The sequence below is a fragment of the Artemia sp. Qi Xiang Cuo genome, chromosome 12 (genome assembly GCF_049724085.1).
Source record: "Artemia sp. Qi Xiang Cuo chromosome 12, ASM4972408v1, whole genome shotgun sequence".
Classification (NCBI taxonomy): Eukaryota; Metazoa; Arthropoda; class Branchiopoda; order Anostraca; family Artemiidae; genus Artemia; species Artemia sp. Qi Xiang Cuo.
The window spans coordinates 24238780-24261483 of NC_142805.1; the positions used below are offsets into that span (position 1 = coordinate 24238780).

The 22704-nt window shown below is 36.6% G+C and overlaps 1 protein-coding gene across 1 annotated transcript in view; it reads left to right on the forward strand.

Annotated features, from left to right (window-relative positions):
- LOC148945909 (uncharacterized) overlaps nt 1-22704 on the forward strand; it is a 176537-nt gene that overhangs the window by 24612 nt on the left and 129221 nt on the right. Inside the window, exon 2 of the mRNA XM_089097932.1 lies at nt 2451-2601. Coding sequence (XP_088954058.1) covers nt 2451-2601 — 151 coding nt within the window. The remainder of the gene's footprint in view (nt 1-2450; nt 2602-22704) is intronic.

The following is a 22704-nucleotide window of genomic DNA, read 5'->3' on the forward strand; positions in this document are numbered from 1 at the left end:
TACTGGCACGTTAAAAAATTGAGAGGGAGTAGTCAATCCGGACTTGGCCCAGTTAAAGATAGGAATGGGGTCGCAATTAGTGATAAGGAAAAAACTAAAGAGAGATGGGCCGAACATTTTGAGATTTTGCTTAATCGAGATAGAGTTGCAGGAAAAAATATAGAGGAAAATGAAAAAGTTTGTGATACCTTGGATGTGAAGGAAGATTTGTTCTGTGAGGAGGAATTAGCAACAGTAATAAAAGGATTAAAGAATAATAAGGCTCCGGGTGGTGATAGGGTGGTAAATGAGTTTCTTAAATATGGTGGCTCTGAGGTTAGAAATAAGTTACTGAAGATTATGAATATGATTTTTGAAAAAGGGGAAGTACCTAACGATTTTAGGATAACCTTAATTAAGCCACTATAAGAAAAGTGATAAAAGTGAGTGTGGTAATTATCGAAGCACTAATCTGGCCTCTTTAGGTAGTGATTTACTCAGTAACATTATAATTTTTTAGACTGTATGATGCCGTTGACAAAGTTTTAAGGGAAGAACAGTGTGGTTTTAGAAGAGGTAGAGGATGTGACGACCAAATTTTAACTCTTAGGTTAATAATTGAGAAGTGCCTGAGTTTTCAAACACCTTTGGTCCTCAGTTTTATAGATTATGAGCAAGCGTTCGATTCTGTTGATAGAGGAGCTTTAGCAAAGGTATCATCCTTGCATAGTACACCAAACAAATACAATAAGCTGATTAGAGCTATATATTAGAAAAATACTGCTGGGGTTAAGGTAGGAAACGAGGTTAGCAGCTGTTTTTGTATTAAATCAGGAGTTAAGCAGGGTTGTGTTCTATCCCCCTTTATATGGATTATTTTGATGGACTTTGTTTTAAGGAGCACAGGAAAGGCAATGGGAGACCACGGAATCAAACGGGGAGGGAAAAGTCTCCTGGACTTGGATTATGCTGATGATTTAAGCATCCTAGATGAGAGTGTGAGCAAAATGAATGAAGTTTTTAGAGGTTTTGCGAGTTCAGGGTGCTAGAATTGGTTTGAAAATTAATGTTAGGAAGACCAAGTCACTAAGGCTAGGAATAAGTTACGACGAAAAGGTGACGTTGGGTAATGAAAAGACTGATCAGGTGGGCAGCTTCACTTACCTTGGTAGTATTATTAGTAAAGATGATGGGAGCAGTGATAACGTTAAAAATAGAATAGCCAAGGCTCAGGGTGTTTTTTCACAGTTAAAAAAAGTCTGAAAGAATAGGAAGATAAGTCTGCAAACCAAGATAAGAATATTAGAAGCTACAATGATGACAGTGGTCAAATATGGCTCTGAAGCATGGACGCTCCGAAAAGCGGATGAAGATTTGCTAGATGTTTTCCAGAGAAATTGATCAAGGATTGTTCTGAGTACCCGGCTGACTGACCGTATTTCAAAACATAGGCTAAACGAAAAATGTGGTTCAATACCACTCTCTAGGGCTATAATGAAAGAAAGGTTGAGGAGGCTAGGGCACGTTGTGCGGATGAAGGGTGACAGATTGCCGAAGATTGTTTATTTTGGCCAACCATCTAGGGCTAAACGGAAAGTAGGTCGTCCCCTTCTGGGATGGGAGAACGTCATAAAGAAAGATTTAAAGGAAATGAAAACTTCGTGGGCGGGTGTAAAAAGGAAGGTTTTGAATAGATTGGGGTGGAGGAGGAGCGTGTGTAGCTGTGTTGGCCTCAGGCGGCTTGGTACTGCGGTGAGTTGTTAGTAGTAATAGTAGTAACAGTTGATCGATCTAGACTTAGGCAGCGCTATGGCGCTGCCTATAATTTGACATTAATAATAATAAAAAATAATCCTCTAAAATAAATTTAAGTTAAATTGGTGGGTCTGACAAAAGAAAAAGTATTTATTCGGAATCAATGTTCTTTTAATTATTTAGTTTCTAGTATATTCCAAATACTGTCATGAAAGAAAATAGCCCTCACTCCCAAGCTATGCAGCAGATTTATATGCAACTAATGTGTTGATTTTCAGTTGGTTGTAGTTCTGACGGTGACAAAATCGAACAGTGTATTTTAGACACAATATCAGGCCATGAAAAATATCCGATTTGGATCAGAATTGAGTTCAGTAATTGAAAGACTGATTTATAAATTTCTGGAGTGTATTCGTGCTGAGCCCATATACTTGAAGATTACTAACAGTTTACTACAAAATGATTTTAACTTAAATTGCCTGTACAGAAAAAAGAAAAACATGATGGTTTTCCAATTATTTTGTATTTTTTAGTCTTTCCTACTTACTGTCATGCCAAAATAGTAGTTTTACATCTGAATTGCCCAGTAATTGAAGAAGTGTATTATACCTTTTTTGAGAGAATTTGTGAGAAAATTTTAGAGTTGAAAGAATCTTTGAGACTTTTTGAGAAAAAAATCAACGCGTTTCCTTTAATTTTCTTGTTTTGTTCTTTAGTATCTTCTACTTACTGCCATGAAAAAAATACGCGATTTGGATCAGAGTTGGGTCCAGTAATTGAAGGAATGCTTAATAACTTTTTTGGGAGTCTCAGTGGAACTGCACTTGATCCCTTAGCTATTTTCAACATGACTATTCCAACAGTACCGTAAGTATCCCTTTTAATTCCGCTTTGATTTATTTCTAGCCTTGGTAGAAAAAACATTTTTTGCAAAAGAAAATGTATTGATGCTACTAGCAAGCACAGTTATGTTAGAAGGCAATTTCAGGAGTAGGCTCTTTACATGCCAAAGAAACTCTTGTTATTTGTCTAATAATTACAATAGTCGATAGTAGTAACCTATCTAGTACTTTGAACCGTGCTTAAGTAATTTGTCTTATCTCTAGCATGTACATGAATATATACTATGGTTTCACGTGCACATAGCAAAAAAGCGTGCCATCCTATAGACTGCCCAAACACGTTTTGAGAGTATAGTCAAGGTTGTATAAGACAATCAGACTGGTTTTTTGCTATTGATGTCAATTGCACAAGGAATTTCACAAGAATATGCAGCCTACCTTCACGTGCACATTTTAAAAAAGCTGGCAAACCTATAAACATGTTTTGAACATGTTTATACATGTTTGGTCCAACATGTTTTGAGAGTATAGTCGAGATTATATAACACAACCAGAGGGATTTTTGAGGCAACATCCGTTTTCTAGGGCCAATCAGAGACATCGGAGGTTATTCTATATACGATAACTCGATTGGTGATTGGATTCAAATAAAAGCAGTGATTTTCATTGCAATTCATATTAGTAAGAGAATTGAATTAAGAGAGAATAGTTTATTTGAGAGGATATTAGTAGTGAAAATGAGTGGAGCATTTACATTATTGGCGATTGATGGTGGAGCCGACAGCAGCAGCAAAGATATACGAGTACCAAATGTGGCTGTGGAAATAACCGGAAGCTGTAGACTATGCCTTGAATGGGACGATATGTATACTCGATACATGATATCGTTAAGCAAATTTTAGCTGGAGGAGCAATTAAGTTTTGCTGCAAAACTGAACATTGTGCATATAAATAGACTTTAGGCAGCATTAGATGTGCTAGTGAAATATATTGATGAGAACAAAATGCATCAGTAAATATTATTATTGTAATTATGCTCAATAAAATTGTTTCTAAATCAAAGGTATTTTTCTTTCTATAGTAGACTAGCGTATACTTTTTAGAGTAGAAAAAATTCTGGTTAGTCTGAAGTTGGTTGTGAGAGTGTTAGGACTCTAAAAAATGGATAGATTTGAGAAAGAGCGAATCATGGGGAATCTAGTGCTTATGGAAAAACGTTTGATTCTAGATGACGATTTTTTAGAGCTGTCTATTCAAAGGAAGATATTTTCACAGGGAATGCTTATCGATATAATGAAAACTGATTCTCCATCATTAGACTACTGCATGAAGCTTTTACGTCGTGGTCCAAATGCATTTACACAATTTATTGATATATTAATCACGACACGTCAAAATGATATTGTGGATATGCTTTTAAACACTAGTTTAGAAATTTAGGACTTTTTTTCTCGTGAGAAAGATGGAGTTCAAGGATGATTTACTCCTCTCTCTCTCTCTCTCTATCCCACTCAATTTGTTGTTGTTGGTAGCTCAGTTTCATTGTGGCCGTGAGAGTGTCAACACATGAAAAAATGTTCCATACATGTCCACTATATATGTACACACTGGGCAGCTGGTCATCATGTGAGAATTGCACAATGATTGATGAGTATGATGAAAAGTGTAGATTATGCAACCCGTGTAAATTGCATAGAGGATATGCTGTGCAAAATCAAGGGTGTAATTCCTGTCTTGAAGAGGTTTGTGACTCTCATCCTAGAGGGCACCTATGCTCCAATTGCCACTATGATAAATGTAATCAATGGGAGAATACATATCCCGGTATGATTGGAAAGAATCCTAAGCGTGATTTTTGTTTATTGCTACGAGATTGGTATCATCGTGGTTTTAGATTGTTCTGGGAGGAGGAGCCGGGTCAGCGATTCAACTGTTGGAACAAGAAAAGAATTTGGTTTCTACGTCATCGTTGTGAAGACAGTGGGTGTTACGATTATAAGCCCACTGATTTTTATTTGGCTGTGACGGAATGTGATTCGCCACTTGAGGACACTATTTGTGACATTACTTCAAATAAACAAATTGAAACATGTGAATTCTATAGAATGAATGAGAATAGTATCATTGACAATACAAAGAGATATGACAAGAGTGAGGCTACACTTTTCTGTAGAAAATGTGACCCTGACATTGCAGTACATCAGGATCAGTATACTGTGAATTCAGATAATCTACCTGCATTAGTTGTTGTTGACAAATACCTATACCTAGTAGAAGATGAAATGTAAAGAGTAGAAAAGTCGTTTTTATCATGTATATACATTATTTCATTCATTAATAAACAATTTCACATACATTTTTAGAACATTTTATTCGTAGCTCAGTAAAATCAATATTAAACACGCTTGTAAGTATATTTTCCACTAGAAAGTCGTTCAATCGAGGTAAGTCAACGTAGATGTCGAGAAACTGCTTGTAGGTATAGCCACGACATCTGAACATGAAAAAGAGTAGTGCCTGAAAGCCAAATGTCTTAGTCGTTAAATCCTGTACTCTTCGTTGATTTTGAATAATAGTTTTCCCACTGCTTTCAATAAAGTTGCTGATGTATGGAGTGTAGAATTTATATGATAGGCCAAGAGGATCAAAAAATTCAATATTCTTCGCTGTTTGAAAGATGCATAGCCAATGGCCTGTCTTCAAAGTCGATGGACTGCTATTAACAATAATTAGGGTATTGTTAACACTTGGAATTTTTTCAGTGAAGTCCGATGGTATGCAAAAGGACTTGTACTGCGACATGTAAGGATCCATACTAAATACGTTGATTATTTGGTTTGTGTTCATGGTACTAGGTCTAGTAGAACACTGCCGTCGGGTGTGATTTCCCAATAGGTTTCAAATTGACACAACGATATTAGCGTGATACTCTCAGTCAAAGCTTCGGCAAATGTACACTCTAAACGTAAATTCCCTGTTCGTGCTATACTCATATCCTGAGTCCCCGAAAAGTCTAAAACAATTACCCCTTAATTTTTTGAAAACATTGAGTTGGTTATTCCATTTACAAATAGTTGAGAGTCATGATCTAGGGATTGCATGGTCAACTCTTACAGAGTTCTATTGTATTTTTTGTGAGATGATAGAGTGTACAGTGGAATCCCATTCACTTTGCACACAAGGCTAGTTAGACCAAAAAAATTAAAATCGTGGGGGGATTCAGTCCAGGATCCAACGGCACTACCACTCTTTACAAAGGCCAAAGCCAATTTTGATGGGATTTCTCCATTGATAAATGATGAATCGCTATAGCTACGAGAGCCAATGGCAATGTGACGTTGATTGGTGATCGTTTGGGGGACAAGAAGTTTAATGTTGTTACCATTAGCTCTTAGTCTTTTTAATACCAATACAACAGCGCATATAACTTGCTGTTTTTGGACGTGGAGAATTGCCTAAGTGATATTGAAATCTGCATTAGGTTCTACAAGGAGTGTTTTTCTAAAAATGAAATCCGATGGATTCAATTGCAGCTTTATTTCACTCTTGACATTGGGGACTAGCCATTGGGGTATATTGAATATCTCATGATTTAATTTTCCAACCAGATGATACTCCTGGCTCACTACAGTAGTCAACTCGCCGTCAGTATCAACACCTGATCGATATTCATAGCCAAATGATTGTCCTCTCAACTCCTTGTATGCCTTGGGTTTCATCATCATAAATGGTATGTAGCTTGCATAGTTGGATAAATTATTGCTAGTGCTCACCAATGTTCCATTAATAAATACATTAATTTGTTTGAATAGGTTGTGTAGAATACAGTTTTCGTATGAGATACCATCGGCAACAGTTGGAGTTGTATTATCTGAATTTTTCTTCAACGCAACATTTAAATCAATAAATGTTGATGACAAATCAATGAAATAGTCTTCATTGGAAAATATTTGAAAGTGTATATTTTCCGAGAGGGGTTGTTGGGGTTGAAATTGTTCATACTAGCCATACTTCACTCTGACATCAACATTTTCAACATTGAACAGATTCAATGAGGAACTGATTGATGGATGTGATTCCTCGTGGGGGAGATAAGTCATGTTAAGAGAAGAAATCCTTCTTTGATCTAACAATCTTTTTCTTCTTCTTCTGCTTATTGGTCTTCCTTGTTTTATTCCTCAAAGTCCTTGTTGATGTCCTTCGCTTCCCGCCTGGGTTGGAGACTGATGAGTGAATGACGCGCACGCATCCTTTTCAATCCCTTCCCATTTTGCTGATATTTTAATTGCTCACCAACGGCTCTTGCTGAAGATCTAATATTTTCCTTAACACTCTCCTTGAAATTCTTGCCCGACCCACAGTCCTGTAGTATGGAGGCAGCAAAATTTGATGCAGCAGTCACAAGATATTTTCTGGCAAGGGGTAGTGCAGAATGAAATAGCCTAGAAAACCAGCTACCAAGACAATAGCCAGACATTGTAGTAGGCCCCTTGTAGTAGTCCAATCCATTGCCTATTTGACGTGGACTCAGAGCACCAACATAACAATCGATATCGGGGAAGACAAATGGAATTCTTCTATTGTTCATTTTAGGTGATTGTGTTGCCGACAATGGGTCGAAAATGACATGTAATCACTGCTAAGCCTTTTGTTATTGCTAGAGGATCACCCAATACTGAAGATGCTTTATATTATAGTGATGAACAAGTTCATGAGTTTTTTTTCGTTCAAGAACACGTAGGAGGGGGACATTTGAATTACTAACTCTCGATGTTTCCACAAAGGATGCATAGAGAAATATGCAAGAGTCCGAGGCGAAACCAGGTGGATAATCAACAAAAATAACTTGATCCATCCCGTAAACGGTGCCAGCGTTTTTCCCATTGATCATATTCTGTTTAAAGCCAAGAACATCTCTCAGATTATCATTAAGAATAATTATTTCAGTGTCAACAGGTGAGGTAATGTAAATTTTATCGTGTTCCAATGAATAATTAAAATGGAATGTCTCATTCCTACGATATGAGATTTTTCTATTCATTGTACGACACAAATCTGTCATATTATCGTATGCAATATATTTCAATTTGACATGTGGATATTCGCTAGATTTAAGGGCTTCAACCCATTCATAATCGACAAAGAGTGACCAATTGAATGGTATAACTTTTATATCATACACACGATCCTTTCTCAGGATGTCATATTTATTTTTGAGAATACAGTCGACAAGAGCCATTTCATCAGCACCGTCAAATTTGATGGCGGGGGAGAGTTTCGTCAAAAATACCTTATTGTATTCCAGTCAATGTAGAGAGAGTCAAAGACATTTGCTATGATATTTACATAAAAGTCACCGACAATTGTTAATGTTTTCGGAACCGATCAAAGAATCAAAATTAAATTTAGTTCCTCTCCAAAGAACAAGTAACTGTTTCTTGTACCTATGAGTCCTAGTCTTCAATGTCATTTCAATGTGATATATTTCACTAGTGTTTTTAACTTTTTGTAGTTAATAGTCATAAAAGCCGCCGAGAATCTCTTCATCTCTGGTATCGCGCAAACGATAAGTTATGGGTTTAGTGTCTAGGATTTTTGTCACTTTAAAAAGTTCTGTGGACCACAAGTAATTCCCCTTTTCCAAAACATTAGTTGTTCTATTAATTCGAACAGTATCACCAACATTGAATTTATTTTTCTTCTTGACAATCGATTCATTGGAATATTGTTTAAGAAAGGTGTCAATTATATCATGTTCAGAATAATGAACTTCCGTTGGGGTTGAGTTGGACAATGATCGATGAGGTCGTTGATTGTAAATCAATATGATTTTATCTAAATCATGAATGAAAGCAGATGTATTTTTCAATGTACAATATCTTGAAATTAAAAGTCTAATAGTTCTTATCAATCGTTCGGCCAATGCAGCCTTTATAGGACTATGACTATAATAGAGCAGTGTGCTATTTTTTACTAGTACTTTTGCAACATGGAGGTTAACACATTCAAAACTGCAATCTATATGAATTTTTTTATAAAAATCCTGTTCGATAATATTCTGAATAGCCTGAGCAACTTCAATTTCTCTCTTTGATCGCAGTGGAATTGCATGTGCATAACGACTATAAACACTGATTGCAAGTAGAATGTACTTGTATGGTGTATTGTGACGTCTTTGAATCTCATCTAGAGTCAGGAGATCTGCTTGCATTATATGCAATGGGAAAAAGGCTTTAGTTTTTCGATATTGATTAGCACGAAGTCTATGATTTCTATGCAGAGTGTAACTTGATTCATTTTGTAGATAGTCTTTTACAATTTTAGTTTGAACACCAGTGACTTTGGAAAGAGTGGTGGGGGAACTTAAACTCCCTGCTTCACCAATATTTTCATAAGCACCTTTCAGAACTTCAACTATTTTGAACGTAAGCACGTAGTAGAACGTCCGCTACCCTTTTGCATACTAGTTGCGGTTGGTGATGGGGGTGATGGTGACATGATACGTTTTCGCTTTTGTCTAGCTATCAGTGGTATATACCTCCTCGTCACCATTGTCAAGTTTCTACTAGGTGTGCTAGTATTTTCAAAGATTGATTTAAAATCTTCTTCTTCTTCTTCTTCTTCTTCATATTTTAATGGTATTTTTGATGACGATGGTGCATGTTCATTTAATTTTTTTAGAATTTGTCTATTGCTAATAAGGCTTTTGGGGAAGTTTAATGTATTTAGAAAGTTGTATAGATGAGCGTCAAATGATAATAGTCCTTTACGATTTGTAACTATATAATAGATTAAATTAAGTAGATTATAGCTCTTGCCCTGAATTATAATCCCTTTCCCATTGCCATCAACTTGAATATGGTCTTGACCACTTTCCATGAATTAGGTTAGGAGTTGTTTAATTTGTTAACTTTATGAGTGGGGCATTAGATTTTCAAATTTCGACACAATCGAATACAATTACTCCTTCTTTAATTTTGCTCTAGCAGCAGAATCCTGAGGAGATGATTCTTTTTTATGGTCAATACCACTGGTCTTCGCACGATAGGGCTTATGTTTGTCCACTCGGCGAAGTGCATCTTGAAGTAAAAGCAGCTTTTTATCATCCTCAATATTCTCGTTGTCAATGAATTTACTCAGATTGTTCTCAAAGTGTTCCACGGGTGAGAGAGCGAGTTCTATTGGAGTCAATTTATAGGGTTTTGCCATTCTCTTTAGAGAAAACTGTTTACAAGTCCAGCAATAATTGGCAGTAAAAGTGTGAAAAAGCTACCGCCCACCTGAAGAAGACATTTCTTTTTAAAATTCTTTCCTTTCTTTTTAGAGGCCAATGTACGTACAATGGAACGATGTTGCTTCGCCTGTTGTTCAACTACTTCTTGTAGTTGAACATAACCCTCGGTCAAATTTAAACAAAGTTCAGATATTAGATTAATGAAATCATTGTCAATACCATGTTTGAGTATTGCTTTTCTAAGCGAGGGTTTTGAATTGCTTAGAACTGAAAATAAATGTCTATTTTCATGTAGTTTCTTCAGTGTCAAGATAGCAACTAATAGCCTTTTTTAGTGTTCACGGGGAGATATACTTTAATTTCATTGTCAAAATATCTGTAACTACACGCAGATCCTCGGGTGTATTTTGATTAAGATCCAATAGGATATAGCCGTAGAGTTTATTAATTGCCTGATTGTATGCTGAGAGCAGAAATTTAGGGGCGCCGGGGTATATTTGTTTATTGAGAGTTATTAGCGAGCTAGAATCACGAACAACTCTGTAGATGATATAGTAGGTGCAGTTCAATGCAAGTGATCGCATACATTTGCTCTGATGAAAGAAATTATCTAAAACCAGAGTAACGGAAATCTGTTCATGATGAAAGCGAACAGTGAACAGTTGTAGCATTTCTTGGGACCATTGTTCATTAGATTCAGCCAGATCGTCAATAATCAGCCAAGAGTTTGGTTCAATAATGGTGAAAAAATAAAGTCCCTGTATGAATTGTATCTGCACCAATCCCGTCGTGCCAATTGCTTTTATTTTATCGTATGACTCCTGCCAAATACTGTAACAATAGTAGATTTTTTTTCGGCTTTTCAACAAAAATTTTATTGCAATTTTTAATTATTTTAGTTAAGAGTGTTGTTTGGCCTGACATTGATGGCCCACACAGAAACGATCTGAATGGTGTTTTAAATTGATACATGTTCCTTTCAACAGTTCACCTAGCCAACTAACTGTAGACTATTGCTGTCTAAGGACTTAATAAATTCCCTACTACTCCGTTCAAGAATAATGAGAAGACGAATAAAGAATCATATTTTCTTTTATTATACGAATAAAAGTTACAAAACTTAGAAAATATTACATTGAAAGCACATTAAACATGAAAAAATACACTTTTTTTAAATTTATTTATAAGAAAAAATACAACATTTACATAAGCACTAGAAAAAAAAACACTTTAATAAATACACTTTTTTTTATAAAAAAAAAAAATACAATATTTATTAGAATATGCACACACACTTAAAATAATAATATCAAACACTTTTATTTACAGCATTTGGTATGGGGTCCCCCCGGAGGGGCGGCCGCGGCGGCGGCCGGGAAGCACCACTGGGTCCCACTGTGGCGGGCCGGTAAGCGCCCTGGGTCGGGAAGCGGGGCCCGCTGCGGTGGGCCGGGGGCGGAGTGGGCATTAAATAGTGGAGATTGATCTGCCTTGCACACACGCATTGAAAATTGTTTGCGATAAAAAAAAACAATTTAAAAACACCCATCACCCAAAAATACCCTCCCACCCAATTTGTACTTTTTTAGTGAATTTAAGTTAATTTTTCTTGACCGAGTTGTTTTCTGTACTCTATGCATTCAACTCGGTCTGAAATTAAATAATAACCGCGTGGTAGTACCTTCACACCACCCTCACGTACATAGACTTTGCCCGATATGGCTGTAATTGCGTTTTTCTCTACTCTAATTGTGTAGTTTTTAAATTGTAAAGAGCGAATTGCCATGACTTTTGCTCTTGTGACTAAACTACGTTCCACACAGTTACTATACACACTCATGTCGAAATTATTTTTTACAAAGTGTGTAGGTACCCCCTTGCAAACTTGTTTGATATCCTTGTTGTGTGTTTCCACACAGTATACCTTCGGCCCAGGAAACACACCACTGGATAACAGATCGCTACCCGATTCAGATTTTAGCATTAACAATTGATTAGGGGCCTGGCGTTTCACTAGCTCTGGGTAGAGGGATTCGTCCCAATTAGTGTAGTCCATTCGTGAGCTAATGTACTCGCCATTTTCCAAATCATTCAATAGATTTTCAGTTTTGACTTTTAACAGGAGTGAATCAGTGTCCCCGTAATACAATTGAACTTGTCCCTCAATCGGCCACTGTACCTTGCATACATTATAATAAAATGACAACATGAGTTTCTTAGATATTTCAGTTATTGCACTCCCGCCTGCAATATTTTTATTTAAAATAATGTTTCTTTTCTTGCGATGTAAGAGCACCATATCAGAGTCTATGATTGTGAACGATGTGAACTTTGGATCCGCAATGATTCGAGCACAATCTTTGGGAATGGTTACAATGTCACATCAACTTCTTTTTCGTACGCTTTCGCACATTTTACCGAAAGCTGAGTTCAAAATGAGTTTTTAGACTTCTTTTTCAACTTTCGTTTTCGCTTGTGAACGTTTACTGACAAAAGTGTCAATAAACGTTTTCATATAAGGCTTTTGATCAAATTGGAGGGCTCTTTGAATCTTTGTGACCTTGAAACCATTGGACACCATCCATTTCAATAGCACGTGATGAACAACGATATTCTGTTTTGGGTTGAGGTCGGCAATTAGGTTTTGTTTGAAGGTACCCAGTGCATACTCCCAACCTCTACTAAAGATAAATTGTAGGGGCTCAGAGAGTCCCTACCCACCGGTCTATTTATGCGCGGAAAAACAAAGTCTTTTACCGAGTCATGGATTTCCATGGGTATTTCACCGTGAATTTCAAAACACCATCCCTGTGTCCCATTCTCCTCAACACTAGCAATGTTGGGGAAATTCAAAGCACAAGGATTGTCAAGCCATTTATAATTGTCACACGGCAAACAGTAGTAAGACATTGCCGATGGGTAAAGAGAATTCATATCCAAAAAAAACTGCGTCCGACTTTTCATCGGTCTGCTGTCCGGTCGGATCAGTTTTCATGATACGGTCCCCGTGAAAAACATACCCACCCCTCATTGATCTCTATACAAACAGATGCTGATCCACATCGGCGATCAGACCTATTTTTTCTTTTCTGATTTTAATTATTAAGTCCATCACCAGACGAGGAGTGGAAAAATAATAACCTTAATCCAACCCAAATTCCCCATAGATTTTATCCGTATTTTTGCACAGAATGTCCAGAAGAGTGAGTACGTCATTGGCCAAGTACATTTTACAATAATCCCACCCTTTTTTACACCAGCCCTTTGCCCAAACCCTCTTAGCAAATTCGTAGTCTCTAGTGGTGCACTCACTCTCAGTAAGAGAATTGTAAGAACCTTCAATGTGCGGTAATGACACCTCATCTAGCCTCGAGCCAGAGTTGTAATAATCATATGGATATATGCCCTTAAACGTTAATATATTTATACATTTCATCATCGGGGAAGCGCTGTTTGAAGAGGGGGAAGCTATCAAAATTGTCCCTTTTCTGTACCTGAATCAATTGACTTAAAGATTTCGGAAAGAAGCTGAGTCTAAAAACGGATTTTATTAAGGCACGTTTTACCCTTGTCAACTGTTTTCTACATGAATTCTAGCAGCAGTAGCTTCTCCGATGATTTGGGTATGATATTATATGAAAAACTACCATCTATCCATGCATCATTTAGAACTCCACCCTTGGCAATGCGGGCCAACGCCGGTAGAACAAACTTTAAGTCGTAATTGGAACTGTGTATAAAAACAGGTACGAAATGTTGCTGTCTCACATTTAAATTGCACTACTGATGTAATACTCCCCTAAAGTTACTCCCCCCCCCCCGGTGTAATTTCCTGCCACAAATGATCGTGGCCAATCACCTTCCTCCTCCCCCATTCCCAACACCATCATCAAATTCTCCCTTGCAAACCCAACATATTTTACGATTTTTAATGGCCAATATGTCAACTGGTGATAGGAGCATAGGATAGTTTGTGTAACGAAGGCGCAAAATTGCACCGTTTGTTGTTTTGATTAGACTGACAAATGCCGAGCGCGCATGCAGTCTTCACCGTCACCCAACATCTCAACTACATCCAGCACTTGCATGGTATTATTGGAATCTCGTTGCGCTTGAGCGTAAGAGACCCCTATGGCTTCATGTATTTTAACACGATTTTGATTTGATGAATCTTACACGTCTGTGAGTTTCACGTCGCAATATAAAGCGATCTTATTGCTCTGTAGGAGCGTGTATTGGAAATTCTTAAAACGTAAGATCGTTCTATCTCCGCTTACCGTCTCCACAGCCTGGTATCCATGACGTTTACAGTTTTCCATGTGATGCTTTAACTTTAAATCAGTCCAAAATCGGGACAGGCATGTCGGACAGTAATAACATACACCATTCCGATTTTTACCCTCATATAGAACCCTACTAATATCAGTAATTGGATTAAAATTTCCAATTGAATTAGGCTCTGTGGGTGGCTTGTATAGAAGCCACACCCAATGTTCCACTGATTCAATTGAAGGGGCCCTCACTGGAAATAATACGCCCTTCTTATCGCAACGGTTACCCTCCTCAAATTCGGTTTCATACTTTAACACCGTGACACCAATCTTTAAATGTGCATTATCCCGCTCGAAAATATCTATTCCTTTTAGTGTAACGAAAAATTGACCATTTAAACAACTAAAATCTACAATGGGGAACTTTGAACCCTCCTTACCATTAACTGCCATTTCATCTAACTTTTTCTTAGATGCATCTTTTTGAAGGGGTCTGTATGCGGCAATTAAAAATACATACTTGAAACACTGTAGCCTCGTATCGAAACAGACTCGTTGCATCCCCTGACATCCCTCTACATCTGAATGATATATCAATTCAATATTCCCCGCTCCACCTCTTACAATAAAATCCTTTTTGAATCTACAAATATTAACATTTAAACTTTCAATAAATAAAACCACCGACCCACTACCCCCCTCGTTATAATTTTCCCATTTACTTTCAATACTATTAACCCAATTTAGAAAACCTCCTCATAATTTGACAAAGGCGGGCGAATTGCCAACATCTCCGTGTGCAAGTATTTTGAATACAGGTCGCTCGCATTTTCATTAAAAAAATATTTTTAGTGCTATTGATACTTTTAAACTGACCCTCACGCCCCCATCTGTTGTTCAAGAAGGGCTCCAATCTTATTAGCATATAAATGTGTAGTGACCAGGGGATTTGTTATTATATCCCCTGACACTAGAGAGTTAAAGGGGTCACCGAATTTGGTGCTGTAGAACTTTGTTTGCTGCAAGACAGAGATGGAAAGAAAAAAATCTGGAAGTGGGGGTACTTGTGATGTTGCTGTATCGTTATTACTACTACTAGTTGTATCATTAACCAGAATGGTGGGGGGTGACATAGAATTGTCAATAGCACCACCCCCAGTCTGTTCAATTGCAATGGATGGAGGTGGCATGAAATCTTCTAAGCCTGTTAGTATGTCTTCCAGGGTGTTTGGGGATGTCTGATCAAGCCAGCATGTATGGACCTGTGACGGAATTTCTTTATGAGGACCCGGTTCAGATGCACTACTACTACTACTAACAACACCTAAATGCTCTTGCATAAAACTATCTGTCCATTCCAGGTCCTCCACCATGCCAATGTCAAAAGTTAAATCATCTAGGCTGGCCATGTTCCCAAAACACTCATTTAGAAAACCACTTTGCCACTCCATATTGTTTAGAACTAATGCAGGCTAATCTCTAAACTCCATTGGTAGTGCGAGGATTGGTTCAGGTCCACTAAAAATGAATGTTTCATGACCCGATGAAGATGGCGCTACTAATTCATTAATTTATAGAAAAAAACTTTATTTTCTATGTGAAATAACCACTATTTTATAAAATTAAAAAACCATGTTCATTTTTCACCCCATCCACAAAACTTAATTTTACCCCTCCTAGCATTATTTAAACTAAGAACTTGCCTCCACCCCACCCCCCTCCCCAGAAAGTTCAGAAATACGCAATAGTCTATTTATCCTGAAGCATTTCTATTCGTATGTTTACCCTGATATTAAATAAGTGCCATTTTTCACACCTCCCCCCCTCCTAGCATTATTTAAGTAAATAATTGCCTCCACCCCATCCCCCAGAAAGTTCAGAAAGAAGCAAAAGAGTGCTTTCTTTGACAATAAAAAAAAATTACATTATATTCAGCTATCTCTGAGGGGAGCAGATAAATTTAAAACAATAGTTGGGGGTTAATATTTTAATATCTCTTACAAACACCCTTACAGTATTGAAAAAATGGCGAGAAGAAAAGACTAAAAAAAAGTTGGAAAGAAATAGGTAGATATTTCTATAATCAGGTAGAAGGTAGGGGTAAAATACTCACATTTCCATATTCAAACTGCACTTGTGTGCCTGAAGTTCCTGGCAAAGCATGAAAGGGGGTGACCTCACGATCTTGAGTAGACGGGACTGATGCATTATGAGAAACCATCAACTCACTTTTCAATTTTCTGCCAGGTTGCATAGAGGTTTGCGCAGAGCTGGCACTGGCGTGAGAGGCTCCTGGCATTAAAAGTTGTGTGGTCATTGACTGGTCCAGAGCATGTGTAATGGAACCAGCATATCTGATGATGGAAGGCCTTGCAGCTTGCATCGATGGGGCATCGTTCCATCTTGCTCTCTTTTCAGGGGGAGAGTAATTGTAGGAATCCCCCTCCATAAAAAAGAAGAAAAATTTAGATTGAAATAATGACCCCTCTTTTACAGATAAATTGCCCTCTAAAGTTGATTCTGATGTTTGTAGCGCTCTATCTATTACCGCTTTAGAAATATTTAAAAAAGCTTCTAAAGTAAAATTTTGGAAAATTTTGAGTTTCGGGGGGAGGGGTGAAGGGGGATTCCAAAAACATCTTGCCATAATATAAATTATCCGCTAAAGTCGATTCTGATATTTGTAGTGCTCTATCTATTAGCACTTTAGAAATATTTAAAAAAGCTTCTAAAGTCAAATTTTGTAAAATTTTGAGGTGGGGGGGAGGGGGGATTTCAAAAACATCTTCCCATAATACAAATTATCCTCTAAAGTCGATTCTGATATTTGTAGCACTCGATCTATTAGTACTTTAGAAATATTTTAAAAAGCTTCAAAAGTAAAATTTTTGAAAATTTTGAGTTTGGGGGGGGAGGGGGGGGATTTCAAAAACGTCTTCCCATAATATAAATTATCCTCTAAAGTCGATTCTGATATTTGTAACGCTCTATCTATGAGTACCTTAGAAATATTTAAAAAAGCTTCTAAAGTAGAATTTTGGAAAATTTTGAGTTTGGGGGGAAGGGGGGGATTTCAAAAACATTTTCCCAAGAAAATATTTTGAATATAATTTGGCAGTATATCAATTCTGAATTTAATGTAGTATTCTTTAATTAACGATTTTAATATCAATTTTTTAGTATACTATAACGTTAGACCCTATTTTAAATTGACATCATTGTTCAAACATCACTTATGCTTTGCATTTCAAAGGCTTTACTCCCGTTTACTTTGACCAAAAAAAAGAATATCTTTGTCAAGGAAACCCTTGCCGCTATCCATAAACAAGTGGTATTAATAATTTCAGATAATGCACATGCAAAAGGTTGTTTTTAAATTGTCGCTCTTGCTAACAGGATTAAACACAGATGCTTTTAGACCGGAAAAAGACAGCACACTCTCTTTTTGATAATGGAAAAAGTGACATTTTGAACGAAATAACTATTTTTAAAGAATTAAACTTGTAAACAGAGAGGAGGATGGGGGGATGGGATTAACATAAAGGAAAAAAGAGCGTATTTAACGTTTTCTAGCGACTATAATCATCATATTGTAGAGTTTTTATTGTTGGGGGGAGGGCTATGCCCCCTGAAATTTGAATTTACTGGAGAGATGACCATGTAAAATTATTCTATTTGGGAATAAATTAAGAAATTTACTAAGCTGTACTCACATTATAAATTGAAGTAGGCATAACTTCAACGTCAATAATATTTAATGTATTATCCATGATATGTTAAAACATTATGAAAATTGAATTGTAATGCATGGTCATTATATGCAAAATCTCAAGGACGAATGTAAATCACTCCTTTTTATTTGAACCCAATCACCAATCAAGTTATCGTATATGGAGCAACCTCCGCTGTCTCTGATTGACCCTAAAAACGGATGTTGCCTCAAAAACCACTCTGGTTGTGTTATATAATCTCGACTATACTCTCAAAACATGTTGGACCACTTTATAGGTTTGCCAGCTTTTTTAAAATTTGCACGTGAAACCATAGTGCATATTCATGTACATGCTAGAGATAAGACAAAATACGCAAGCACGGTTCAAAGTACTAGATAGGTTACTACTGTCGATAACAAGAAATGTGGGGAGTACCCCGAAAGTTTGGGCAAAACAGATTTGGACTTAATTAAACAGGAAATATGAAATCCATATTAACTTGACTTCAGAAAACGAGGATAGAAGAAAGCCATTAGGCAAAACGAAAAAAGATATTAGGGGATTTGATACCCCATTTGGCACCCCCTATAGAATTTTCGCCAGCTTGATCATGAATATCGTATTACTCTGGTTTGCAATGACACACTTCATTGCATGAAAACATATTTGGTAAACTCGACATTTTTAGTGTAAGCAGTCTTCTGCCTTACGATTATTATTATTACCTATTTATACATTAAATTACTTACGATTATCATTATTGCGAGAATTGTTATTACCGATTCCGATCATTAGTATTGAGCAGAGACATGGACTATAAAAGCCGATGACAAAAACCGAATGGTGACTTGTGAAACTAAATCACTCCGAAAGCTCAGTGGTATCACTTACCTTGACCGAGTATCAAACGAATAACTGCTAACCTCCTTGGATTGCCCTCAAACCATCATGCCGACCATCAAACTTCAACAACTTCAATGGTTAGGACCCGTTAAGCGTATATCCCCAGCCCAGCTGCCTAAAATGGCCTTTGAGGGAAGAATAAATACCTCTCACCCCAGGGGAAGACCTCCTAAGCGCAGATGGGAAAATTTCTCTGACCACCCCATCCAAGAACTGCTGAGGACTGCAACAAAAAAAAGGGAGGCATACCGAAAATATTGTTATGATGCCATTAGAGGAGAAGCCCCGAATCGGTCAATCCGGCTGGATGGGAGTTAAGTAAGTAAGTAAGTAAATTATTAGTTTTATCTAATTATTCTAATTATTACTTATATCTTCATTAAATTATTCATGATTATTACCATGAAGACTATTGTTACGACTTATTTTTATAAGTCGTAACATTGACTATAATTTTTACTTATTTACAAATCTAGAATAATTGATTCTCCTTGTAAGCATGTGTAAAATTTTGTGTATGTGCATGTCTGTTGATTTCTTTGGTTTTTAATCAAAAACACCAAATGAAAATATGGCCTATCAATCATTACCGTTTCTTTTAAGCTGTTTGGTTCCAGTAGTACCTACTTGTGCTCCCTAGGAAAGTTCTTGACTATAGTTTGGAGCAATAGGTTTGTAATCATGTGGTTTTTGTTTCAAAGGCAATTCCAGCAATTCACTGGTGACTTCAATAATGATTGGCACGGGCCAATCATCATTTGACAATCATATTATCTGCACTTGTCACTGTCAACCTGCTATGAAAAGAACATCGCAATGTCAAATATGACCTTTAGGTATAACAGCAACATCATAGCAAAATAATATTTATATAGTAAACAAAATCCATTATAATAAACAAATAATAAACAGATATATGAAAAATACAATATAACAATATATGAAACATACATAATAAACAAAATACTAGTGAATGCTTGCTCAAACTTATTGTTATTGATATTAAAAAAAAAACTGTTGTATAATTAGAACTAAAACAAAATACCTATATTTGCTCTTTCAGTACAAGGACCAAAATTTTCAGAAACTTTCGGTAAGTTAAAATTTTATACTAGAGGCTATTGAGACATTCAACAATCGAACATGTGTTACCTAGCTATGATATTTAATAAATAAAAAAACACAAGTTTTTTTACTGAAAGTGAGGAGCAACATTAAAACTTAAAACGATCAGAAATTATTACGTATTTGAGGGGCTTGCACCCTCCTCAATACCTCGCTCTTTACGGTAAATTTTAGGTTTTTGTTCCAATTATTTAAGAATGACTCTTGATACACAAATACCGTTTAATTATAATAAAGGTAAAAGGCACTAGATCCTAAAGTCCAAACCAGCGGTGCTGATCTCCGTCTCAAGGCCCTTCAGCCAGGAAGTGCAACGGAAGGATGGGGTCAGCCATCTTTTGCTTTCGCACATCCTGTGCTTTCTGTTCTATTATTTAGAATAGTAAGCTATTTTAAAAATTCAAAAAAACACTTTAGCGTAAAGAGCAAGGTTCTGCTGAGGGGGCACCCCCCCTCATATACGTAATAATTTTTGTTTGTTGTAAGTTTTAATGTTTCTCCTAACTTTCAGTTGAAATTTTTTTTTTATTTAATTTCTGATAGTTTTTTAATTAATGCCAGAAAATCCAGCTCCCCCTCCCCAGAAAATTCCCTTCCCCCACAAATACTCCTCCTTGGAAATATCTTACCACGTAAACACCCCCGCCCGAAAACTTCCCCTCCTCAAGTATCTTTATACTTCCCAATAGACAATACTATATGTAAGCAATGGGTAAAGGGCATAATTTGCACCGCTTCCACAGGAGGCTGTGGGGGGTCGTGTCATCCTCAAAGGCATATTTATTAGATTTTTAGACCATGCTGAAAAAATGGCTATCTCAAAATTCTATCACACAATTTTGGTTAAAAAAGGGGGAGAGGGGGGGGGAGGGGGGCTAGCTGCCCTCCAATATTTGTGGTCGCTTAAAAAAGGAACTAGAACTTTTTACTTACGACCAAATGAGCCCTTCCCCGATTTTCTAGGACCACTGGTTTGATACGATCACCCCTGGAAAACAAAATAAAAATAAATAAACAAGCATCCGTTATCTTGCTTTCTTGCTTCCGTGACCTTGATTCTGGCAAAAAATTCAAATTCCACATTTTTGTATATAGGAGTTTGAAACTTCTGCAGTAGGATTCTCTGATAAGCTGAATATCATGGTGTGATTTTTATTACGAGCACTTGATTTTTTAAGGGGTTTAACCCCTTTTTTCAAAAGTTACAAGTTTTCTCTGGCTCGTAACGTTTGATGGGTAACATTAAACTTCCTGAATTTTATATATTTGAACAAGTATCAAAATTTGATTTTTTTGATGTATCTATTATTATCAAGACACTTACATTTATGGTTACTATTGAGCCGCATCGCTCCTTACTTCCAGTTCGTTACCACGAACTGTTTGACAGACCAATTCCCAAGCCCAGTAACCCCTTTGGGCTTGATCGGATCCAAATAATTTACCAGCTTTTAACAACTTTGTAAAAACAAAAAATGTCGACAGCCGGGAAATCACAGCTGAAGCTGTGAAGGTTGGTCAAAATTACGAATAATAAATACAAATTCGAGAGTGGGCCCTAGTTAACGACTATGCAATAATTTGTAGTAGCAAACTATGAATTACGACCTTATGAATATGAAATTAAAAATGCATTTAGAGTGTGTAATGACCTTATGACCAGAGCAAAAAAGGTTGTTAATTAGTTTTAGATTTTATTTAATATTTCGACAATTTTGCTCAGCAAGTCAAAATATATGGCCTAATTGATAACTTAAAAAGCCTACTACAGCAAAGCACTAATTTCTACGAATTTTGTGCTACGAAACACAAATTTTTTTCAGAATAGGGACAAGATGCCATTGACTTACTAATAGACGGTTCCATATTTGTCCCTAAGCATATACCTAGTCCATACAAAACGTAGGAATATTAGGTAGAATATAACCAATTTAAAGATTTTATTAACGTCCAAAATCAGGGAGTTAAACAAAAGAAATCAAACAGTTCGTGGTAGCGAAATGTAATTAAGGACCAACCCGGCTCAGTAGTAACCAAAACTCTAAAAAATGGAATTTTAATACCAATTAATACATAAAAAGAATCATATTTGTATGCTGATTTCAAAAACATAAATTTCATCAAGCTTAGTTCTACCCATCAAAAATCACGCGTCGTCCTAGAATATCACGGGAAGGCTCATTTGAACAGAAATTAAAAGTTCTAGAGTCCATATTAAGTGACCAAAAAAATCGTGAGCAGCCATGCCCCCTCCGACGCTAATATGTTTCCTTAAGTCACCCAATAAAAATTTTGAGATACCCAGATTGTTCAGCATGCTTGAAAAATATAATAACTATGTCTTAGAGGATGACTTAATCCCCCACAGTCCCCGGGGGAAGGGTTGCAAGTTATGAATTTTACCCAATGTTTACATGTAGTATTGGCTATAGGGAAGTATACAGATGTTTTCAGGGGATATTTTTTCTGGTAATGGGGGTGGGTGTGTGGGGGATTACGTTGGAGGATCTTTCCATGGAGGAAGTTTTCATAGGGGATGGGACATTGCTATGAAGGGAGCGCCAGATTTCCCAGCATTATCTAGACAAAAGATCAGAAATTAAATAAAAAAAGTTTTTCAACTGAAAGTAAGGAGCAACATCAAAACTTAAAACAAACATAATTTTTTACGTATATGATTGGGTTCACCCTCTAGTCAATGCGTCACTCTTTAAGATAAATTTTTTTAGTACTTTCATAAGAGCTATTATCTAGTACTTTGAGGAGCACATTGACGAGTACAAGAATAAACAGTGCAAAGGTTTGACGAGTGCAAGAATATACATTGCAATGGTTTGACGACTAAAAATATACACTACAGCTTCACGTGCATAGTTTAAAAA